The sequence below is a fragment of the Chrysemys picta genome, chromosome 10, assembly GCF_011386835.1.
Source record: "Chrysemys picta bellii isolate R12L10 chromosome 10, ASM1138683v2, whole genome shotgun sequence".
Classification (NCBI taxonomy): domain Eukaryota; kingdom Metazoa; phylum Chordata; order Testudines; family Emydidae; genus Chrysemys; species Chrysemys picta.
The window spans coordinates 65,650,577-65,675,547 of NC_088800.1; the positions used below are offsets into that span (position 1 = coordinate 65,650,577).

A 24,971-nucleotide genomic window follows, 5' to 3' on the forward strand; every position below is an offset into this window, starting at 1 on the left:
TCTAGGCCCGTGGCAAAAAGTGGATGGGCCATGGCCCCTTGGCCCCACCCCGGTCAATTTACTGTTGTGGGTTTTGGAAATGTCTTTAGGGCAACCAATCACAAACAAACATTCTCACCTCTCCAGATTAATGCCAAAATGTTCCCACTTGGGACCTAAAAGTAGGCACCCACATTTGAGGAATACATGTATTTATCCCAAGAATCACCTCTCCAGCCCACATTTTCATACCCCTGCCAGATCCCCAGATGCAATATTTCATAACATTACAACAGTCACGCTGTACAAAAACCAAACACGATTTTATTGTAAAAGATATTCAGCAATAAAAACAGACTAACTTCAATGTAACCCAGAACACGAATGCATTTTACACACACACACACACACACACACACACACACACACACACACACACACACACACACACACACACACACACGTATTTCCTGCATTTCCTTGATACACTTATTTGGACACTGAAAATTGTTTTGGTCCATTCAATTGAAAACGTCTCTACATACACAAGAAACAGAATCTGAGGAACAATGCTCAGAACAAAGCCATAGAGGGGGTAGTAGATGGCTTTTGCAGGTGGTTTAGCAAGCCTAAATCAAGCTCAGAGAATCCTCCCACGCAATGAGCTTTATTCCGGTTCTGACAGGACAAAAAGAGATGTGGCAAACCGCTCTCTAAACAAAACCCAAATTCTGTGCCTTGTGAGAATGAGTAAATATTGTGGTGCCAGTACTTTAGGTTTTCCATTACGTCACTATGTAGGGATAGGGGAACTTAGATGAATACTTCTTTGACAATGTATCTGTTGTTCGTTTGTTGAATAAACAGGGTTGCCTATGTGGAAAAGGAGTGATGTGACCAAAGACAGAGGTACAATTTAAATCTGCCTCTTATCAGGCAAATGAATGAAGAGTTAAATAAGAAGTGTCACGTGCTTTTTTTGCTCCATCTGTCTCAAAAACAAAACAAACACTGAGCCAAGAATTATATTTTGAGATGTGGATAAAATAAAGGCATGATGTGTCATTGTGACACATATAAGGTTATAAATTAGGATCAACAAATGTTTGTGTAAAGTATCTATCAATAGCCTGATTATTAAAATATCTGCAAATTCTGAAATGCAGAATTTGCAGATATTTTAACAACTGAATTGCAGCTTTAGATCCATATCCTGCAAAATGCTGCGGGGCAAGCTGACCCACACTCCAGTGAACTGCAATGAGCTCAAGTTCCTCATGGGACAAGCTTCTAGGTCTCTAGTATTAGCATGTTACAGTCAATACAACGTGTGTGCAGAGTGTTAATATAAATTGGTATAATATTGCAAATCAAACAGCACAGAATAGGTGAATATATCCAGTACCAGTGGGAAACAGTAGGAAAAACTACTTTAAATGTGAAAATAGTCAAAATAATGACACTGATTATATCTGGGGAAAGCAGCATATCTGAAACTACAGAAAATTAAACTTACCCAACCACATATTTTAAAAAGAATATTTTGTTATTAGGGTAGTGTTGCTTCTGCTGATGTAGCAAGCTTTGCAAATAAGTCTTATGGAAAAAATAAAACAGTCAAACTGCAAAACAGAAAGCAGACTCTTCTATTTAGGTTACAATACAAAAACTTTAAATACTTGCATAAAACTGCTTTTCTGCTTTCCACAGAAGTCACCCCTACTGATGCTTCCTGGCACTATTGGGTATTGCTACTGTCATCAAGCTTTGGTTTTCTTGAGTTAAGGTAACCTCTGTCTACAGATTGTGTATTACATGTGTGCTAACACCATAAATGCAGAGAGTGTAACGTACATAAGATAGTTTCAGCTCTAACTCCATTATTCTGTTGCCAGTTAGCTGCTACTATGGTAAATTCTTGTGGTGCAGCTAAATATCAGACCTGAAACTTTTTCTAAATATAGAAGTTCTTAAAACCACTTGCAAATTGAACCACAAAAAGCATAATCAGTTTAGAAAAAAATATATAAAAGTCAGCTATGTATCTGTAGTACAATAGCAACTGCACTTCAATGTTAAAAGTTGCAATGTTTTTGGGGAAAAGTTACCTCTATTCTAAATATTTAGAGAGACTTTTTTTTTTTAAAGAATTATAGTTGCAATATTTATTGTTTACATGGGTTAATACAACTTTACAATCATAGCTCATATTTAAACTCAACTTCTAATGTTGCTTTTTTACACAGACCTCATTCAACCAAATCACAGCAAACACATTTGAACCTTCAGTGGTGGAATCATGCTCTACTTGACACAAGGAGCAGTGTTAGGCTGTAGTTTCTATCAGACAGCTCTACCCCAATCATGAGAAGTACTTCAACCTTCAGATACTCAAACCTCGATTCCTGTGATCAGTCTCTGGAAATTCTACCCATATTTCATTTTGGAAACTTCTCTTTCATTTGAAATATCACTATACAAGTCATCCAACTAGCACTCACTCAGTGAAACTCCTTAACAAAAGAAGTTACCTTCTTAATGAAAAGATGTGAGCAGATTACACCAATAGCAAGTAAAAAGTTATTTTGTTTTGATTTTTTTTAAAAACATTTATGCAGATGGAATCCAAGCTTTATAAAATTAAAGGCCTGAGGGTGTTTTTTGTTTGTTTGTTTGTTTTTGTTTTTTTAAGGATTTACCATTTGGCTCATGTAATTATATTATAGTAAAGACAACACTGATAGAGCCATGGCTCTATCAGCATTTCCATTAGAAAGCTATTTTCACAGATTTATAACTCAGCAGTAAAAAAAAAAAAATACACATACATATATTTATAAAAAAAATCCTGCACAAAAAACCACTCTGTGCAGTGTTAAAGGTCTGACTGAACTCACAAACAGCAAGGAAACTGGGAGACCATGTTGAGAAGCCATCTGACATGGTAGCCTGAGTGGGCTGGATTTGGTAAAGCAGCCTAAGGGAAAAGCCAAACTTCAGGCTATTTTTGGTTCTGTTTCTTTTAAAGGCAATTTTTAAAAACAAATTTAAAGTGAATTTTAGTGCATGTAAAAGGTATCAGACTGACTACACTGGAGACCAGAATAGGACCATCACAGGCAGTCCCCTGCCAACCCGCTTCAATACTTTTCCAGAGGCATCACTTCTAGGCGTAAGAAGGTAAGTTTGCCTGCATGCAAGTTCAGACCTTGGTCTCTGTGACACAGGTGCCAATCCACACGGGGAACTTTCTAATATTAACCGGACCCACACCATCAGCTATTTTGCATAAACCATAGAGGGACAACATTTGGTCACTACCAGCTTGACTAAGTGGCCTGTGAAGTGACAGACTATAGATCCCCTTACCAATCCTGAGTCCCCCTAAGCAGATTCTTACTATTAAAACAACAGTGAGATAAATCTTGATCCATTCGCAATGACAATGCACAGAGATCTTAATGAAGTTCAGAAAGAGCTTGAAAAGGTGCTGAACGATCTTGGACACCCATCTTCACTCAATATTTGATATCGCCTACAAACGCTTGTAGGTACCAAGGAGGGCTTGGCAGCTTGGACAATAGTGATCCACATCCTGGAGGGCATCAATACAGAAGGGAATGAAACAGCAACCAGCTACGCACCTGCAAAGATAAAACAGCATCTTTCGTTCTGCCTTCAATTCATGGCAAGTAACATTCTTCCCATGTACAGTAGCTGCCAAACTGAAAATGGGATAGTGCAGCGCTAGGTAGAGCAATGCAGAGTTTGGCACTGTACTTCATTCTGTTTTTTAAGCAGGGCTTGTGAACCCTGCAGGGGTTTCATAGGTGAGAGTCACTGAAACCCTGAGGTGTCCCATTCACAGGAAGAGTAGCTAACCAAACCCAGCAGGTATGGAAAGACCATAAATCTATTGAAGCTGCTGACAGTTATGCCCAGGATTTTCTCTTCCCTCGTGTTAAAGGTCAAAGGGATTCTGAATGATTGCTCAGAGTGGGAGGGGGTTTTTTACATACATTCAGTGGAAACTTATCTCTGCATTATTAGCTTGTTTAAAAGGTTTTATGTTCAGATTTTAATAAAAACAAGACTGGGAGTTTCCTTCTCAGGCCGAGGGAGAGTAATGAAAGAGCCCCAGCAGGCATAGGCTCCACCCCTTTCTGAGATCAGCTCCCCAGCCATTTTTTGAGCGATGGAAATGACATGCGTGGAGAGAATCACAAATTAGAGCATTACATGTTATATCAACATACCCCAGCAGGCAGAGGCTGCCACATGACAGCCAGGTCAGTGCTCCTGAAGTGTGCGAGAGACGTGTCACTATCATCTTGTTACAGGAGGGGCAGCACATCTGAACTGGGCGATCATAAAATGTTACTGGCTGCTGCACGTACACAGTCTGAACTGTAACTGAGCAAACAAAGAGAAAGGCTCTGTTTACCCCAGGTGTTAAAAAAGAGAAAATTTCATGTCTAAACCAAAACACTGTGCATTAAAATACACTCAGTGCTGAGGGCACTATGAATTACAAGATACAAGGAAACCACACTGCTGCAATCAACGGAACAGTATCTTGTGATTTAGAAATAAACCTGGCTTCTAAGCAGTAGAAAGTCAGATGAGACAGTTATAAGTGATATCTTGAAAACATGCGAGATCCACTATGTACATTACATGGAACTAGAAGTGAGACAAAAGTCTTGTGGCTAAGGAGGAATATCTCTGCATCATGATTGCTACATGCCTGTATGGCATCTTGATTAGGGCCCCAAGGGGAAACTACAGATATAAAACACTGAACAGTATTTCAGACTTACTTGGATTAGGAGCTGGAACAGGTTGTGAAGGATACGGAGGAGGATTCATACTCTTCATGTTCGGTCCATACCCAGATTCCGGGGCAGGGTAAGGAGGGTAAGTGTTTATTCCTGTTGTCTCTTCATATGTAGGGGGTGCTGATGGGATTGGGTAGCCACTGGGAGCTGGCAGATGGGATGCTGGAGCGGACATTGTGTCTAAAACAAAACTGGAAAACAGACAATGTACAAGCTGTTCAGGGAATAAAAGTTTCAGTACAGGGTACATTCAGATAACAAGTAAGAAGGTGGCTGGCTGGCAGACAAACATTTTATTCAGAGTAATAAATCTGAGCAGGGTTTTTTGTTTGTCTTATTTTTAAAGATTTAAAAATTATTCTTTAGAGATTTTTTTATACAGTGCCTCTCCTCATCCTAAAAAAACTATTTCCAGAATAATTTTAGTTTTTCCCAGCCTTCCTTCTTTTTTAATTGAAGATGCTGTAAGAGGCAGATCCAGCATTTTTACTAACATAGCAGGCTAGCAACCTGTCCCCTCCATCTCCTGTAATTTCTCTTATTTGGAGCTCAAATCCTCCAGGTGCTACATGCCATCAACACCTGTTATCAACCAACCACCCAGGACATGCTTAGCACACTGGATTCAACTCAACCCCAGTGCTGCGTCATTAAAATCACATTTAAAATATGATCCTTGACCTTTCAAGGGTTTTCAATTTTACCACACTTGCTGTTTGCCAAAACAAAGAGTTTTTACACTCAACCCAAGAGATGGAGATAAGTTTTGTACTGAAAACAATGATTAAATTGTCATAAAAATAAACTTATGACATCAACGTGGAATTATTTCCCTGTACACACACACACACACACACACACACACACACACACACACACACACACACACACACACACACACCCTTCTTTTCATGCTGGCCCTGGGGGAGGGGCACTCTATGGAGTGTAGAATGGGGGGCTCTGTAAGGGATGATACTATGGTGGAGGGAGAGAGGACTTATGGGATGTGGCGCTCTACAGGGGCGGTACCGGGGTCTCCTAGGAGCCTTGCTGGCAGTGACATCAAGGCGGCTTTACCAGGCACTGCCACGGGCAGAGGCACCCCTAGCTGGGACAGGCGCAGCCCTGGGCGGTTTCGAGGCTCTTGAGGATGGGGCCATAGGAGATTGGGAGGGGATTGGGCGCGTTGCTACATGTGGGGAGGGGGAGGGCGGTTCCTGATCCCAGAGACAGTGCAGTGAAGTCGTGCCTGTGCAGTGGGGCTCTGCAGGCTGGAAGATGGTGCTCATGAAGGGAATTGAGAGTCGGGGGCTGGGGAGCGCTAGGCAGTCGGAGCAGGGCAAGCCCCTGACCTCGTTGCCTGGCAGGAAATCAAGGGCTGGATAAAAACATCTGACGGGCCATAAGCGGCCCGTAGTTTGCACACCCCGATATAGACCTTACAGCAGCACAGCCGCAACTGTAAGGCTTCTTGTGTGTCCGCTTCATGCAGTCCTGCCATCATAATTAAGCCACCTTCAGCAAGCAGTGGTAGCTATGTCGGTGGGAGATGCTCTCCCACCAACATAGTGCTGTCCACACTGGCCCTTTTGCCAGTGAAACATGTATCGGTGGGGGGGAGGGAGGTAGTTTCCTCCACATCCCTAACCGATAAACAGTTTAGCCAATGAAAAGGCTTTGTCTACACTAGCACAAGTTTTAAGAGTCCCTCTTCTCCTCCCAAAGATTTCTGAAGACTCGTCTATTAGATCAAATATCCCAGCTATGACAGCCTTCTAGTCTATACTTGTTCCAAGTCACTGTGTCTACACTGAAGCACTGCAGCTGTGGCACTGTAGTAATTTAAGTTTAGCCATAGGCAAGTTGCATAACACTTAAATTTGATTTCAAGAAGTGGAAAGAATGATCACCCTCTCTGGTAATGTGTCATGAGAGACAGGGCTTTGTAGCATCTGTGTGTGGCCAAGGATTTTTCCATTGCCTGCCCAATATTTGTGTGGACAAAATATTTTTCATTCGGCTCTATCAAGCTATAATTTAAGAATTTTACACTTGTGTTGGGGGGGGGGGGCAAAAAGTTTTATATGGACCACTTCAAAAGTCGACAATTTCTAGGCCTTCTGAATAAATTAAGGCCCCAATCCACAACAAGCTCCCCGTGGAGACAGATCCCCGTGCCCACACGGAACTCACTGCTAGATTAGGGCCTAAAACTATTTGAAAGCCCAATGGCCTCATACAACTGACTGCTGCTAAGAGACTTTCCTACCTCTGAAATTGGTGAGTCAGATAATCAGATGTTAACCGGGGGGAGAGGGAGGGGGGGAAAGTCGATAAAGTAGCTGACATTAATACAAACCATGATTAGATGCTAATTAGAACTCTGAGCTCGTGGCAACAGTTTCAACAGCACTTTTTCAATATTCCATTTTAGCTCAAACTAGATTGGGCTGTCACATGGATTACTGATACAGTCTACCAGTACTCAGCACTACTTAGACATTGCATGCAAGTTCAAGGACATCAGTGACATGTAAAGATCTTTTTTTATTTTCCCTTTTTGCTTAAAGGCCAGCAAGGCCTCAAGCAACTGCACATACTTTAAATGCTTCAAAATCCAGAAGTGGGAGCAGAAGCTTGATTGTGAGAAATGAGGATGAAGGTAAGTGGGAGTGCGTAGGAAGGATAGGGGAGAGGTATTAACTAACTGCTGTTCAAAAAATCAAGCCAACTCAAACCATGTTAAAATCAGATCCTATATAACCCTGCTGAATTAGAACAACATTTTAAGAGCTACACCTCTACCTCGACATAACGCTGTCCTTGGAAGCCAAAAAATCTTACCATGTTATATCGAACTTGCTTTGATCCACCGGAGTGCGCAGCCCCGCCCCCCCGGAGCACTGCTTTACCGCGTTATATCCGAATTTTGGGTCGCGTTATATCGGGGTAGAGGTGTATTTATATTTTGGGGAGAAGCTCATTATCTAAAAAGAGCATACAAAGAGTCTCTCTGGAGAGAAGAAAAATCAACACCAGTTTTGGACTGAACAAACCCTTAACTCACTTTGTGGGTTAAGTTAAACAGGAACAAGACCCCCTTATTCCAGAATAAGTGTTCTTATATGGAGTTTCTCAGGAACCGCTCTTCCTTCATTTGTAAATGTGCGTCAATGCCATTTAAGTGTTATGTTCTTATTCTGTTTATTGTTACCCATTACTGGGGCTTCAGATACATAAACAGAAGCTGCTCTTCCTGCTTGAGTCTTTCAGGGGTCTTGTCTATATTCGAAGCTGGATTAAAGTTTAAAAATGCTTTGGTTTAAAAGAACAATGTAGTAAAAAACTGGTGAAAAACCCTGACTGCGCACTCAATTAGATTCAAACCTTGTAGCAACTGGACTTCATTTTTTAAAAAAGTGTCCACACACTGTTGCGAACAATGTTGCAGTGGTTTTAACAACAGATTTAATTAAACAATGACAAAAAGCCACACATCTTTAGTTAAACCAATGCATTTTTTAATGCTTGCCTACTGCAACAAAAATAAATTTCAAGGTAGTAAATATTGATATGAATAAAGTCTGAATGGACAGACTATAAAAAGAACAAAAATCTCATAGCCTCAAGATAGGCATACATTTCTTGGGGTTTATTCATTAAGCTTGACTTAGATGAAAGCTGGACATTAGGATTTTTCTCTATTGTTGCTGTTCACCAGTTCACATGGCCTCATATCAGTAAAAGCATGCCCAGTTTTACATGGATGTGGTATAACATGTCATAACATGTCTTTAGTAGGTCAGGTAGGTGCAAGTGAGAAATCTAGAAGCCCATACATTCCTCAGATGAAGTAATATAGGGATTTTTTTTTTAATTAAGTGGATCAGGTTTGTAAGAGATTTGATATCACCAACCTCAAGATAAAAATATATGGTGAACAAGCAAATTAAAATATCCTGATTGTGGATACTCTATACAGCTTCCCTTTCTTGTATCATAGCACCTAGAGGCTCCAAGCCATGGACCTTGATTCAACAAACTCTGGTTCCAGGTGCTTAGTTAGTGACTGCCACCAGCTCCGTGGTTTGACTTTCTTTAAAAGATCAGCAGCAATCATGTACTGCTTAATACTTTATTTAAATTGTAATAGATTATAGCACACCATATAGGGTGAGAGAGAAATATTTACACTGGCAAAGTTTATGAGGGGGAGAGCAAAAAGGAAAGGGAAGAAGAATTAGAGATACAGGTGTATATCTGAAAGAAATGGCACAAGAACTAACAGAAATCAAAGAGAGGATAGATAGATAGATACTCAGCAGGAAGACAATGAGAGTAAGTTGCGGGGAGGGGGGAGGAGGAGGGAGGGAGGGAGGGAGCAGCCATTACCACAAAGCACAGAAGTTCGAGTACCTATGCTCCATAGTACACAATAATGGTGAACTCAATGACAAACTTATGAACAGAAGAAGAAAGGCATGGACTAAATGGAGAGAAGTGGTAGAAGAATGCCTATTAAACTGAAAAGATTTACAAGACAGTAATTAGGCCTGCTCTTTGGTATGACTCTGAATACTGGGCACTGAGAAAGAGACAGGATCAGATCTGGAGTACAGATCTGGAAATGTTAAGACAGATGCCTAAGGTTACAAGGAGGGACCATGTTCAGAACAAACATTAGGGGAAGTGTGAAGGTGGTACCAATTATAGAAAAGCTGAGGGAATCCAGGGTTAGATGGTTTGGGCATGTGAAAAGACAAAGAATAAATAGAAAACAGGCTGTTACACTGAGAAGAGAAGGGTTGGAAGACCTAAAACTAGATGGATGGATGTCATTCGAAAGGATTTGATCTGCTGCAGAGATTCTGAGGAACAGACTAGAATGGAGAAGAACTCAAAAGAGAGATGACCCTATGTGGATTGGATTAATGTTAGAAGAACAAATTACACTAAGATTATGCATTAACATAGGTTTATATTTTTAAAATCTATTTGAAATCATGACAATCTATTTAGTTTAAATAAGGATATTTTATATAAAAAGATTAATTTTTATGCCCCGATAGATGTCCCAATGTTTTACTTAGGTTTCCACTCATTCATCCAAAACATTTTACATTATATACCATAGCTTATCTTGGAACTCAACATGCTTTTACTGCTATTTATATATAACACATCACAGACATTCACCCACTTGTGGAGTGAATGGCAACAGTAAAAACACTGCCCAAGTTTGGAAAGGAGAAGATATTTTGGCCAGAAACACCACAGCAAGCCCCGATTTAGAAGTCCCAGGAGATCTTAAGCATCATTCAGAGCAGGCAGGACTTGAGTTTCTAGCAGCATTTTAATGGACTGAGAGTTGGGATATATGAAGTGAGGCATTCATTTAATTCAAAGAGAAATTAGCTTACCTGAAAGAAATAAGCAGGCTCAGTGATGAATGGGTGGCAAAGGTAGAAATAGAACTGGGAGTCCTGTCTCCGAGTCCTCAAAATAAGCTCTTTCCATATAATGATTCAGATAGCCAAGGTGGTGGTGAAAGGCAATAGACTATATAAATGGCAAAGGATAAAGGAGACAGTAGAAAGGTATCAGTTTAGCACAGTGCCCCACAGAGCTATTTTTAAGTTGTGTATGCAAATTAAGCTATATTAAAATGATCCAAAACTAGAATATACAAAAATATTCTAACAGTAGAATACAGACTAAATGTAAGACTGGATCTACTTTCACACTGATGCACAGACAGTTCCCTTCCACTTTAATACATTTTATACACATATGCCCTTAAATCAGTGGCACAAAATAATGGACAAACTGTAGCTCCTTTGTGCAGGCTATTACTTCTCCTCAGCTTCCAATCTATGGAACCATGGGTAGGAGGCAAGGGCCAAAGGTCATATCGTCTGCAGTCTCCCCCGGCCACAGTGCCACTGACTCACTGCACCCAAGTATGCTGTGGTACTTGGTGGAGATGAATTACTGAGTGCTCTGCGGAGAGTTAGTAGGGCAGCATAAAATCCACCTACCCCAACTTTTCTTGTTAATTGTATTTAAGGAATCATAACTACTCCCTGCTGCCCTGGCTCTCCAGCCCTGCCCATTTTCCCCCAGGCCCAGATCCCTCTATGCCTTTGGGAGAGTGAAAAGATTGTTTATGGGGAGGAGGCAGCATCCCTTTAAGTCTTTCCACCCAGACAGGCTCCCACTACAGATGTGTTTCTCTGCACACCACAAAAGTCACTGAACTGAGGGGGTAGGCAAGGCTGTTAAACCACAACACTGATGAGTAGCTCCACTCAAACTAAAACTAACACTTATTCCGATTAGCTACTACATTAAATATAAACAGCTGAATGCCAACCGACAAATCCTACTCTAGGGAGTGACACACAAAGATACTCCTCTCCCATGACGAGTATGAAATGGAGGTTGTGAAACTTTCATAACCATACTCAAGCCTGGTGACAATACATCTGTGGGTGGGAACAGTTTGAAACAATCCAAAACCAGACAAATCCTGAGTAGTTATGATTCTCCTTCCCGCTAAATAAGATGGTACTTTCAGATGAGTTTAGGTTGGAGGTTTGAGTTCATGCAAGCCCAGAATCTCCAAGCAAGTTCCCAGGATATAAACCCATGCAATCTGAAGCCAAGAACAGGGTTCAAATTCACATCCTAAGCTGAAACTGCTGACTTTAATAAGCGAGAGCTTCTGCTGGCCACACCTCACAGAAATGTGAGACACCTTGTTACACAATCTAGTTGTCTAGCTATTGGAGACATTAAAACCTTTAGGGGAAAATTATCCCCAAAGAGCCATAACTTATTAAGTAAGGATTTATTGCTGAAGTCCAGATTCTTGCAGCATTTCCATCAGACCCAGTTTATCAAGGATTTACAACAGATACAAAAAGTCCTCAGGATAAAACTTGACCTGGTAACTATGAGTTGGCCGAAAGGCACCTGTGCACAGTGGAGTGAAACTCAGCAATGCTATGCTTTGATAAGCGCACACACAGTATTTTTCAATTGTGTCAGTTTAACAATTAAAAAGCCCTCTGAATCCTCATTAAAGTGGAGACGAAGGCTTGTCTACATAGTTTTTGTAACACTAACTACATGCATTTATCTTGATTAAGAAAAGGTGTGGGTTTTGTTTTTTTAAGTTGCTAACTTGAACTAGTTTTAAGTTGTAAAATCCTAGTGGAGACAAAGGAAAGGGTATTGGTCACTCAGGGAGAGAGGGAGGAAGAGATACACAACATGGATACAGTTTAAGTAGCACAGAAACCATAAAGACAAGGTCTAACATGTCTGAAACAATGGCTCTGCTGTAGTCTATGCTCATCCCTAACATATAACATGGCCAGTTAATTCTAACATTAGCCTGTGGTCTTGTCTTCACTAAAAAGCCTGGTGGTAGACTGGTTTTTACCATGACTTGCTAACACACATGAAGACTACAAACTGCCTTGTCCACACTTGGGCTTAGTCCCACATGGCTACATGTACATCAGTCAAGGGTGTGGGGGAACCACCTCCCTACACACACACATACCCCAGACCAACACAGTTATGCCAACCTAACCCCCCAGTGTGGACACAGCTATGTTGACATAGCTACACTGATGGAATGCTTATCTTTCTTTGGGGAAGCAGTGTTCCTACACTAACAGAAAACCCCTTTTCTTGGTGTAGGCTGTGCTTACGCTACAGGATTGTGCCCACATAGCCATGCCAGTATGGTCTCCGTAGTGTACACACGGCCTAAGATTTTACTATGTATTAGTAACCAGGTTAGCCAACACATGGTAAAGAAACTTTCCTTATGTAGATGCACACTGCAGCTTACCAGGGCTTTTTAATCATGTTTAGCTGAATTGACAGAGCCCGTCTCACTGGGAAAAGAAAAAAAAATGCACCCTTTATCATCTGCGAAGATAGGACTCAAATGTGTACTGTGGGAAGCCAACAGCAAAGAGAGGAAGAAAGGAATCAGGAAGTGCAGAGGTACATACAAATATTGATTGTAGTAACCGCCAAAAGCTGAAAGAGACAGGCTTAGTTTCAGGACGGGGAAGAACAGGTCAGAAGTGGAAAGGAAGAACTGAGTCATTGACTTAACCTTTAATCCATAATTATTGGTTGGGCTGGTTTCCCAATCTGGTTTCAGTCTGTATATATTTAAACAATTACATGGTTTACGATGATTCGATAACACAATTCAAGAGCTGGAAAGAGGATAATACATTCTTTATGAAGAATTGTTTATTTTTGTAAAGTTAATGAACAAATAAGTGGCTAAAGGATTTTTGTCAGATTACACCAATATTTATATTTTAAATGTCTTTTATATTTTAAAATATTAAAATTGAAGCAATCTTTAAAAAAAGTCTCCATTAATGGGTTGGGGGTTGTTTGTGTTTTTACTTAAAAACAGCAACTAGTTACAGTATTTCATAGGGTTGGAAGGGACCTCAGGAGGTCATCTAGTCCAACCTCTGCTCAAAGCAGGACCTAATCTCCAACTAAATCATCCCAGCCAGGGCTTTGTCAAGCCTGACCTTAAAAACCTCTAAGGAAGAAGATTCCACCACCTCCCCAGTGCTTCACCACCCTCCTAGTGAAAAAGTTCGTCCTAATATCCCACCTAAACCTCCCCCACTGCAACTTGAGACCATTACTCCTTGTTCTGTCATCTGGTACCACTGTGAACAGTCTAGATCCATCTTCTTTGGAACCCCCTTTCAGGTAGTTGAAAGCAGCTATCAAATCCCCCCCTCATTCTTCTCTTCTGCAGACTAAACAATCCCGTTCCCTCAGCCTCTCCTCACAAGTCATGTGCTCCATCCCACTAATCATTTTTGTTGCCCTTCACTGGACTCTTTCCACTTTTTCCAAATCCTTCTTGTAGTGTGGGACCCAAAACTGGACACAGTACTCCAGATGAGGGCTCACCAATGCTGAATAGAGGGGAATGATCACATCCCTCAATCTGTCGGCAATGCTCCTACTAATACAACCCAAAATGTCGTTAGCCTTCTTGGCAACAAAGGCACACTGTTGACTCATATCCGGCTTCTCGTCCACTGTAACCCCTAGGTTCTTTTCTGCAGAACTGCTGCCTGGCCAGTCCCTAGTCTGTAGCAGTGCATAGGATTCTTCCGTCCTAAGTGCACGACTCTGCACTTGTCCTTGTTGAACCTCATCAGATTTCTTTTGGACCAATCCTCTAATTTGTCTAGGTCCCTCTGTATCCTATCCCTACTCTCCAGCGTATCTACCACTCCTCCCAGGAGGAGTGCAATCCACACCATCCTCCAGATCATTAATGAAGATACTGAACAAAACCGGCCCCAGGACCGACCCTTGGGGCACTCCGCTTGATACCAGCTGCCAACTAGACATGGAGCCATTGATCACAACCCGTTGAGCCCAACAATCTAGCCAGCTTTCTATCCACCTTATAGTCCATTCATCCAGCCCAGACTTCTTTAACTTGTCATGAGACAATTTGTTTATAGACTATTTCACTTCCAGCTCTTGTACTAACACAATGCTACAATGTTTGGATGTAGATACTCCCCCTTGCTGTGTTTGCAAGCCAAACTAAAAATTGGTTTATAATGTTTTTGGGGTTTTTGGTTTTTTTTTAGTTCTGTCATATATTTTTAGAAAAATACATAAAGCTTAACGTACTAATTATCAATCTTGAAGGGGCACTGTCATAATCACCAACTACTGCTGTAATTACATTGGTAAGAGGAAAAATGCCAGCTTATTTTGTTGGAGATGTACTGGACCATAGTGTGTAAAAGTTGATTTGACCAAAGATTACACTGCTATCAAAATATGGACAATTAAGAAAAAGGTAAAGCCTGTATTTCTTAAATCATTGGTCTCTGTGCATAAGAATATTTAGCCTCTGTTTGAGAGCAGACATGCAACTTGCTTTGTGTCTGTGCATAACTGGAGTGAAGCCTTTTACATAAGGCTAGGAGGATATTCTCCTATGATCGTTAATTTTGTTGTTGCTCTCAGGTATAGCAACACAGATCAGAGACTTGCTTGCTGCTGGTGGCAGGGAATAGAAAACAGCAACAAACTCTCTTCATGAAAAGACTAATTTTCATACAGTTTCCCGCTCTCCCGTAATAAGGTCCAATTCAACATTCTGATTCTATTAAATTATTTTTATTACATTTCTTTTCTACCGGTCTTTGCTTCAAACTGACAGCTTTGTGGGGTTGTTCGGTTGGTTTTTTAAAACACTTCTCAGAAAGCAGTCAGAGAATGACCACACCTCCTTTACAGAAGTCTGTGCATTCCTCTTGTTAATCAAACATGCAGCTCAAGAGAAACTTAATACACACAGTCTAGCTTGTAAAGAGCAATGCTTGTAAACAAGCCAGTTCAAAAAACAAGTGACAAAAGCAAAATGAGGCATGTGCTTAATGTTGTGTCTTCTATATGGTTTGGAAGAGACAACATATTATGGCATGCAGGGAACAGTAACAGGCACCTCAGCCGTACCTAGGATAGGCTGCCAATAGTCTGCCTGAAGTGTTCAGATCTGTTTAAGATTCTCCCATTAATGCAAGAGCAGAAGGTCAGACTAGTTGATCATGAAGGACCCGTCTAACTTTACAGTCTGTAAGTCTTTAAGCATAAAATGCTGCTTTTTCAGATTTCATAAAATAAGCGTTCTTCCCCTAAGGAAAGTTCTCATTTGAAAATCCATTAGAGCCAATGGTCCTCTGCTCCAGACCACTGTACTTGATTCAATATGGGCCAGCCATCCTGAAATTCCCTCTCTGTACTTTAAGATTAAGCTGGTGCAATTTTAAAATCAGGGAAAGAAGATACTTTTGTTCATTAGGCTTCAAGAAAGTTCCTTTTATATATTTTAATATCCAGGCCCTCCTAGTGGACTTTTGCTTAAATGTTTTATTTGTTGCATCAAAAAAGGCAAGCCACAGACTCGAACTCCCCAGGAATGTGTGTCTTGCTGTGTATATCACAAAGAAACTCAAGTACACATAATGGTGTAAAAGAATTTGGCCCATGCAGATCGTTGCACATTTGTTAAACAGGAAGGAAAGTTGTGGGAGGGACTGTTTTGTTTGTTTGTTTTGGGGGAGAGGGGGATTTCCTATCTAGGAAAAACACACCGCGAGAACACTGGTGGAATCTTTAAACTACACACACCTGGCCAGGAAGTCCTAACTGGAAGGAAACCGAAGCTGTGGCCAGGTGAACTTTACTAGAAGGAAAAAAAAAGGCATTGTGAATGAGTCAGAAATAACTAATGTAGAATTTTCCCCACAGGAACCGTAAGCAGTGAAGATAATCTCTTAGCAAAATGGAGGTGGGGAACACAAACTCCAAAATACAAAGCCCAAACAAACCAGGGAGGGGGCATATATATGTTTAAACACTATGGCCTGATTCACCTTACACCAACACTGGTGTAAATTAAGATTTACTTGAAGTCAATTGAGTTGCACTAGCATAAAAGTTTGGTGTGCTAGGAAAATCCACCCTTTAGATTTAGTGGGTCCAGTTTTCCTGTCACTTGCATTAGTTAGGAATCACACATGCTGCACAAGTGGGATGGAGAGTAGCCTGATCTGGCCAGCTGAGAATTCCCCCAGGGAAGCTCTCTGGTGGGGCAAAGCCAGTGTAGTTGGCCCAGTCACCACCTCCTCACTTATTCTCAGTATAGCCAGAGCTGATAGCATTTTGACTGTACTCAGCTAGTACAAAGGCATAAGATCCATTGCCAGCTAGCATAAATTTAGTACCTCCCAGACTACTCTAATCTATACCAGGGCAGTGTAAATTGGCCCTGATAATCCAGAAGTTGTGCTATCTATTAGCCAATTACATTAGTAAGGGGGCACACATGGAAACATGACACAGTGGAGATTCTGGGCCAGTGCATGGATGCCAAGAGGAAATACAATTTCACAACTGGACCTGACTTTTTCCAATATTTCACAAGAGGAAATACAAACAATATTCAGCATGACCTGATTTAATGTACACAACCATCAACCAATTACAAGCAAGGAGCTCTAAGTGAGACAGATACTAATACTTCACTTGATACTGGAATTAGTTTTTGATGTTTACATTTTCCTGAGCAAGAATCAAGCCCCTTCATATTAAATCTCCGGTTCCAAAATAGAAAGCAGACTAAGGCTTTGTAATATTCTCTCTGAAAGCTAAGGCAAGTGACTTCCCCGGGGATATTTTGAAAAGCAACGCTTCCACAAGCAACCGTCTTAAAGAGCAACATGATTTGGGACAAGTAATGAAGTCTGGGAAGCATTAATGTTCTGTATCAGACAACAACAAGTGTTACATGCTGCACCACAATCAGAAAAAGAAGTTTTTTATTTTAAAATGATCTACTAGTATTCTGTCACCAGTTCAGACATCTTCATCCATGAGTTACTTTGCACTTAGAGAGGCTTTTTACCAGAGGATCTCAAAATACTTTATCATTAAATCTCACAGCATTCACATATAGTAAATAAGTGACAGAGAGAGATCTTTCATCCACCACTGGCATGTAATGCAGCAATTTCACAGCATATGTCAACATTATCTTTGCTTTTGTCTACAATTTTAATCTTAATCCAACTGAAACAGCAGGGGAGAAATGTAGTCACCCAAATTGGAATTCAGCCAACACAAGTGATAAAAAACACCCTCTGAAAGTTACCATGGCATCTTTATATGTAAAAGGTCCTTGCCACTTGCTATTATTGTGTCATATGAAAAAGGGTCGTTTCCGCAGTTCATTGCCTGCTGGCACAACACTGGGACAGTGGAAGGATTTGCCACCTACTGTGCTACCACCACCACTTCCATAGGAAGTATGATCTTTGGAGGTCTCCCAGACAATTTGCTGATTCAGCACAACCCTGCTTGGCTCATAAGAGCTGACACTATCCTAGCACAGTTGGATTGAAGTTGGATTGAGTATGCAGAATGAAGTGTTAAATCGCGAACAACGATTTTGTGGAAGTTTTTTGTTTATTTTAAATAAACCATTTGCTTTCTTCAAGCTTCTGGGGCAGGATTCAGGAGGAATTTAAAGTATTGCTTTAGTATTTTCCTTATGTCTACATACCCATCTCTGAAGCCAGATCTCCTCAATAAGTTAAAGATGTCTAAACATATTTTGGCACAGTGTAGAAAGAGTTGAGCAAATAAAAAATATTTCATGCTTAAAAGTTTGGCTTATGTTAGAGAAGCTCTCAAGTAATGCAAATTATGCCAATGGCTTGTCATGCAAATTTATCAGGCAATTATGGAACTCCACTCACTTCCAAGGATAAGAAATTCTCTAAAACATTCCTGATTACTTGCTCTTGTGGGAGAGTTCAGCAAAATAGGAATGTTTAAGAGAAATTCTATATCTATCTGTCACAAGTTTGCTCCCTTAACTTGGTTATATTAACTTGGTTATACAGGATAATGTACCAAACTGCAGCAGTGAAAGAATGATAGCATGCCAAAAATACATCACTCAGGATGGCACCAGTAGTCAGTTTTCTTCTTTAAATCAACTGTGAGAGAAAGGCTTATTAAATAAAGTGGTTTTGTATTTGCTCCAGGTATGAATTTACAGTAGTGTCTTTTCTTAGAAATGCCACATGTGCCATCCTCAGGACACCAAATAAAACTTCAGATACAGCTGATGTTAAAGTATCTACAGTGTAAGAACAGATATACAGTATTGGTTTCTGGTATTCCCCATCATCATGCTAGAGAGAGATGATGGTTCCTACTCCACAGAGCTCAATCTAAAGATTAATAGAAAAAGACTAATTAAATGAAAAATGACAAGCAAAGGGGCCAAGGTGATTGGACGTATCTCCATACTACTATGTTTTTGATAATGGAATGTGTGTTTTGTAGATTTTCCCCAATTGCCTACTAGAATTGAGTTGATTAAATAATAGCATGGTTGCGGGGTATCATGGCAGAAATGAGTCTGCATTCATATCCCACCTGAAGGGAAGGTAGTAACTTCCAGACCAGTACAAGTAAGTACAGAGCCTGATCAACATTTAAAAGCTTAAGTCGGTAAAAGTAGTGTGCTCAGGGGTGTAAAAAAATCCACACCTGAGTGCTGTAACTACACCAGCGTAACCGAAGCATAGATGCAAAACAGGTCAACAGAAGAATGCTTCCTTCAACCTAACTACCATTGCTCAGAAAGGCGGTGTTCCTACAGTGACGGAAAACCCCCTTCTATTGCTATAGTCTGCATCCACTCTACAGGGGCATAGCTATGGCACTGCAGCACCTGTAGACATGGCCTCAGAGTCTGTCCAAATCCTGGCCTACTGTTCTCTTCACCATAGAAGCAAAAAGTTCCCCTGATGACTAAAATGAAAAGCTGCACATTTACTGTACCTTTACCAGCTGTCCCCAATCACAGCTATTTTTACAACACAGTGGCATTAGTATTCTTGAGCCTGTAACCATAATGCTCTAGGATTCCCAATTATTAAACAAAAAGGAGTGTATTTCTTTTCATGCTCTCAACTATCTGCAAGTACTGCAACCTTTCATTAATGGGGATTTTTTAAATAAAAGTTAACTTTATTAACAGCAACACTAGTGTCTTCCTGGACAAGAGAATAAAGCAGATAATCTGCCATAATCACTTTTAAAGATATCAATTTTTTAAAAGTTATATTCATACAGAATTAATCCAATAGGACCAAAAAATAACTTCTCTTAAGACCACTGGAAGAAAGCATTTACTTGTACTTTTATTGTGTGAAATTCAGCTGCAGAAATAGAAGTGACTTTAAATTTGCTAAGAGACTGTTCTTAGATACAATATGAAAAAAGATGTTAAAAAAAAGCTAATGAAAATAATTTCTACCCTTTAACAGATTCCAAAATACTAACTGGTAAAGAACATCCTACCAACATGGGTAGTTTACTGGTTGCCCACACACATTCTCCTGTTGCTTTAACTGAACATCATATTCCTCACTTCTTGTGCCTAAGCTGTTTGGGGTTGCTGACTCTGTTACAATAGCTGCCACATTTCATGTAGTCATGCTGGTGTATTCTAGTAATGGGTGATAGTTTTCTTGTATGTGTATGGTAGTTCTATAAAGCACTTTGTGGTATTTACTGACAGTACATGCCATCTTTCACAGGCCTCACTTTTTTTCTGGCTTTTCAAGGCTATTTTGTTTTTGAAGTATAGATGATTTAAGCTATTTTGGTTTTGTCACTTCTCTCTGGTAACAGATAGTATCCAACATCACTCCTTATGTTATCAACTTTTTCCAGTTAATGCACAAGTTCCCATAACAGACCTATAAAAACATCAGCACTGCATAGTGTAAAATTTTCAAATACACCTCTACCCCGATAGAGCACTGTCCTCGGGAGCCAAAAAAAATCTGACTGCGTTATAGGTAAAACCGCGTTATATCGAACTTGCTTTGATCTGCCGGAGTGCACAGCCCCGCCCCCCCAGAGCGCTGCTTTACCACATTATATCCAAATTCGTGTTATATTGGGTCACGTTATATCGGGGTAGAGGTGTACATACAACGTATTGTTACAGAGGAAAAGCCAACGCTGTCACCAGTGGTGTACAATAGCATCTTGTTAATGTGTCTTCTTTTAGATGAAAAATTTAAAACTATGAGTAATCTGTTACTGTATATATTTTCCATGAACCTGTACCTCAGAACCAAGGCAGACACTGCTTTGAGGGACAAAGAAAAAGAAATAAATCATCTGTACACTGGGTGGTAGGGTTGCTATATTTTAGGTACAAAAAGCGGGGACATTACAGATTTCCTGGGACAGCTACCTAAAAAGGGGATGACCCTGGAAAACCTGGATAGGGGCAACCCTCCTTGGTGAGGAAGAACCCAGAAGAGAATGACTTAGGAAAAACAAGGAATTCTTCTCCTAAACCGACTTGTCCAATACAAACTGGGATCTCAAATCTGGTTGTCCTAGAAGAAAAATGACTGTCCTTCCCTCAGGCTTAATATCCTGATATGATCTGCCTAGCACTTGTGTAGCAAAATATATCAGAACTGCTCCTCTGTCTCTTCTCCACTAATGAGCCCATGCTGTTGTTTGGAAAGTGCATTTGGCTAATTATGTGTGTGATCTAGCCACACAGCACAGCATGAGACACAACTGCTCCAAGGAAATGGAGACAAGAAGTCATTATTTTGACCCTATAGCAAGATTGCACTGGTACGCCACTGCACCCAGAATTTTTAAGTGCAGGTCAGAAAGTAATTAAAGATATCATTTGTCCATACCAACTTTTTGGTCATCTGGAGAATAAGATTTTTTCCTAGTTTACCATTTTCCTATTTTTTCATAGCAATTTTTAAAATTGAAGTAGTACATATTCCTCAAAAGTTTATTGGAGAATAAAGGCTCTATCATGTATGGTGCCAAGAGTCTTCCAGAAGCTGATCAGGGATCCTAGGAAAGACGTTTTTTTCAATTGACATAATGGGAATTATTATTCTGGCTTCCATTTTTCTTCAATAATACTTCACAAGCAAATCATATTTTAAAGAAACGATTAATGCTCACCCTTGAATTTTTAAAAGAATTTTGTAACTGTTTCTTAAAACTGGCTCTGATATAGGCCGACAAGATTTAACATTAGATGTTGGAGTGACAGTGTCATTTTAAAATAAAAATATGGTACTAGGTCTTATGAAAAGGCACAGGTTTTGAGAAAACAGCTGAACATTTAAAAAACAATTTATATCTTATCTGGCAGAATTTGTGGTCGTGGTTACAGATCATTTGAGAATTCTTTGTAAACTACTAATTTTAATATCCAGCTAGACCACCTCCAAAACAGATCCGGGTGGCACTCTATGTGCAAAGAGGCCACAACACTTTGGGATTTGCCAGAAGGATTAAGAATTTTAATATAATTGGCTAAGCGCTGAAGCTATTACTTTTGTCTACACATGGACACTCAGGAAAGTTAAGCAAAAATTAACTGAAGGAGTGAATTTAAAAATGCATTAGTTAAACTGCATTAAACTCCCGTGTAGATACACTCATTCAGAAAAGTGATCTCAGTTCACTAATGAAAGTAAATTAAGGCCACTACACTTGTGAATGAAAGCTTCCACCCAGGGGTTTCACGTGCTTTTGGTTCAGCTTTCCTGTATTACCCTGTGTAGATACGCCCTTTCACTTTTGATCATTTGTCACAGAGCGTTCCACTGCTGTCAGTTTTAGGGACAAGGAAGTTAATTCAGCATAGAATAGGGTGTGAATTTCAGATGGGATCATTAATCCCAATTAATTCCCTAGGAATAGTTAAGCCAGAGTAACTCTCGGTATATACAAAACCATAGAAGAGCTCATGTCAAAATTTCACTTGCCAGCATTAAATGTTTCCAACTAAACATTAAAAAGTTTTAAACAGATGCAGTAACTAAGTATTAAAATACTTCCCAAAAATATAGGCTTACAGCTCCAGAGCTAACAAATATAAAAATGAGGAAAAACAATTGAGTAATTCTGCAAAAGTACAAATCTATAGAAAATAGACACTTTGCAACTGCAGAAGCTACACTGGGCAAAGTGGGTTACTAAGCATCCTGAAATTTTGGTTTCACTTCAGAGAAACATTTTTTTAGAGTTCACAAATTACAAGGAGCTCGAGCCCAGTCTATGCCCCGGGAAGTCACACAATGGAAACACCATCCGACCAGCCCACTTTACTTGACTAGGGATGCAAACAGCAGAAAAAGAAATGAACGTTTGCGTTAGACACAGTTGTACAGACGGACTCTTCCCCGTGTACCCCTCTACTGCCTTACAGCTTATGGAGTCGCTTCTTCTTTACACTGGTGGGAGGAACTGGTCCTTCACTGTCCAAACCGATTCCTCTAGAGATTTAAACCCCACTGAGGCAGCACAGAAAGCGGCTGGAAACGTGGCTAGGGAGCCCTGGGCCGCCTGTCAGAGCGGGCCCCGCTCGGGGGAGGAGTCACTGCCTGGCCGGGGAGCCCGGGGACGGGACGTGGGGGAGGTGGGTGACTGCCTGGGTCGGTATCGCGCAGTCCCACGTGGCTTAGGTTGTGCGCTGTGTCCAGCGGTCTCCGGGGGGGGGGGGGGGGGGGCGCAGCGAGTGCTAAAGGCGGGCGGGGGCGCGCACCCCGGGCCCCTCGTGGGAAGCAGAGAGAGAGCGGGGAGGCTGCGCCCAGCTCTGCGCCGGCTCGGAGCGTCCCTACAGCGGGACTCGCTACGGCCGATCTCCGAGCGGGCCCCAAACTGCCCCCTCAGCAGAGAGGAGGGGCGGCGAGAGCGGGGGCAGCTTGCGCCGGGCCCCTGCGCAATCCGAGCCCGGGACAGCCGGGCAGCCCCGATGGCCGCTCCCCCGCCCGCCATGGAGAAGTCCGAGGCAGCGCAGGACCCCGAGCAGCCGGTCCCGCAGGACTTGCCCCCCGCGCCCACACCCGCAGGCAGCGCCGCCCTTACCTCCTGCGCGGGGACTAGGGGCCGCCTGCTGCCCGGGCTGAGCTGGACCCGCTGCGCTCCCGGCCCGAGTTTGCGTCTTCCCTGCGCCTGGACTGGCGGAGACAAAGCTACACCCTCCCGGGCCGCTCCTCGCCCCCGCCCCTTCTTCCCTTCCCGGCCCGGCGCGGCGCGGCGCTCGCCTCCCCCGCCTCGCAGCTGGGGCGGGGAGCAGGGCTCCGGGGAGTTAATGAGCGGCCCCGCCCCAGCGAGTGACCCTCCCCTGCCTTGGCCTGTGCCCCCTAGCACCGCGTCCGGACGTCGCCTGCCCCCCCCCCCCCCCTTCAGCTGGGAACGAGCTCACCAGCTCAGGGCTCAATGGGCCACGTGAAAACCCCGCCCCATCTCCCCAAGCAGCCACACGTCGGCTCTGGGCTCGCCTAGGAGCCAGCCCAGAGCCCGTCCAGTTAACCTGACTTTGATCAACTATAATACATCTATCGATAGCTGTTCTGTACAGACCACAAGAGCAGTCTGCTGTCCCGTCGAATGGCAAGTTAGGTGTTTGAGTGCCAGTGCCTTCGAGTTAGCAACCAGAAACAAAGGCACAGGAGTACTGAAGGTAAGGAAAGGTTTTAAAAATTATTAAGCTCCTGGAGAGTAAAAATTCAGGTTTCTGAAACACAAATTGTAATGGAACATACCATTCTAAACAAAGGAATTTGTCAGGAAAAAACACCAACTCAACGCTATCAAGAGGACCTTGGAGTTGGAGTTCCTTGCAAATCAGCTTTTTTCTAAGCTTAGAAAGTCAAAACAACAAGATCTACAAATTACTGTATCAGCAGAACCAGCTATTAAGTTTTATATGCAAAACACAAAGATAATTTGAACAAGAGAAAAATTCTTTCTCCAATTTCTGTAATGTCTTACTTTTTAACAAGCACAGTTATTCAGCAATAAACAATTCCCATCATCAGGCAAATGTAGGTAATTACGGAGTATCATTCCTGTAAAGGTTCCAATTGCTTTGTGCCGAAGAGGAACATTTTGATGCCTGGATGAAACAGCCTGGCATGGTTTTCTGCCTTCTTTCCATGTCCCCTTCTGTGAGGCACTAAAGATGAAAGTGAGCCAACAAAGGGAGATTCCCTACCCTTTAGAACAGCCACAGGCAAGGAGATAAAATTCCACAGTCAAATAAAAAAGTTTAATTTCTAGCATAATGGATGTGGCTAGAGAGAAATTGGGTGGTAGATAGTTGCAGTGTTTCTGAAAGAGAAACTGTCTACAACAAGTTTCAGAGTAGCAGCCGTGTTAGTCTGTATCCGCAAAAAGAACAGGAGTACTTGTGGCACCTTAGAGACTAACAAATTTATTAGAGCATAAGCTTTCGTGGACTACAGCCCACTTCTTCGGATGCATTATGCTCTAATAAATTTGTTAGTCTCTAAGGTGCCACAAGTACTCCTGTTCTTTTTGTCTACAACAAGATACTCGTTAACTAAAGTTATAAGACAGACCTCTAAAAAGCAAGCTGATTTTTAAACAACCACCAGGCAAGTAAGTAACGAAACTAAATGTTTGCAGCCTCTCTACAGTTACATCAGTTCCTTTTATTGTCCAATTCTGCAGCTCAAT

General features: G+C 41.5%; 1 protein-coding gene across 3 annotated transcripts; it reads right to left on the reverse strand.

Annotated features, from left to right (window-relative positions):
* Positions 1-279: 279 nt before the first annotated feature.
* On the reverse strand, positions 280-23,651 carry LITAF (lipopolysaccharide induced TNF factor). 3 transcript variants are annotated; one of them, XM_005306732.5, is made up of 5 exons: positions 23,355-23,651; positions 10,238-10,376; positions 4,800-5,008; positions 4,236-4,392; positions 280-3,623 (listed from the first exon to the last, which is right to left on the reverse strand). In XM_005306732.5, the coding sequence occupies exons 3-5, from the start codon at positions 4,990-4,992 to the stop codon at positions 3,515-3,517; spliced, it is 459 nt and encodes a 152-aa protein (XP_005306789.1). In that variant the 5' UTR covers positions 4,993-5,008; positions 10,238-10,376; positions 23,355-23,651; the 3' UTR covers positions 280-3,514. The 3 variants fall into 3 exon arrangements, with proteins under 3 accessions (XP_005306789.1, XP_008171043.1, XP_008171047.1); XM_008172821.4 differs by lacking the exon at positions 23,355-23,651 and adding an exon at positions 22,694-22,889; XM_008172825.4 differs by lacking the exon at positions 10,238-10,376 and having other exon boundaries at positions 23,355-23,598.
* Between the last annotated feature and the right edge of the window lie 1,320 nt (positions 23,652-24,971).

Excerpts from the sequence above, each read along its gene's own strand:
- LITAF (XM_005306732.5), bottom strand. The coding sequence starts at position 4,992 with ATGTCCGCTCCAGCATCCCATCTGCCAGCTCCCAGTGGCTACCCAATC. Across the intron at positions 4,393-4,799 it reads TGTTCCAGCTCCTAATCCAA|TTACAGTTCAGACTGTGTAC; the intron begins GTAAGTCTGAAA and ends TTGTTTGCTCAG. Across the intron at positions 3,624-4,235 it reads GGCAGCCTCTGCCTGCTGGG|GTGCGTAGCTGGTTGCTGTT; the intron begins GTATGTTGATAT and ends TTATCTTTGCAG.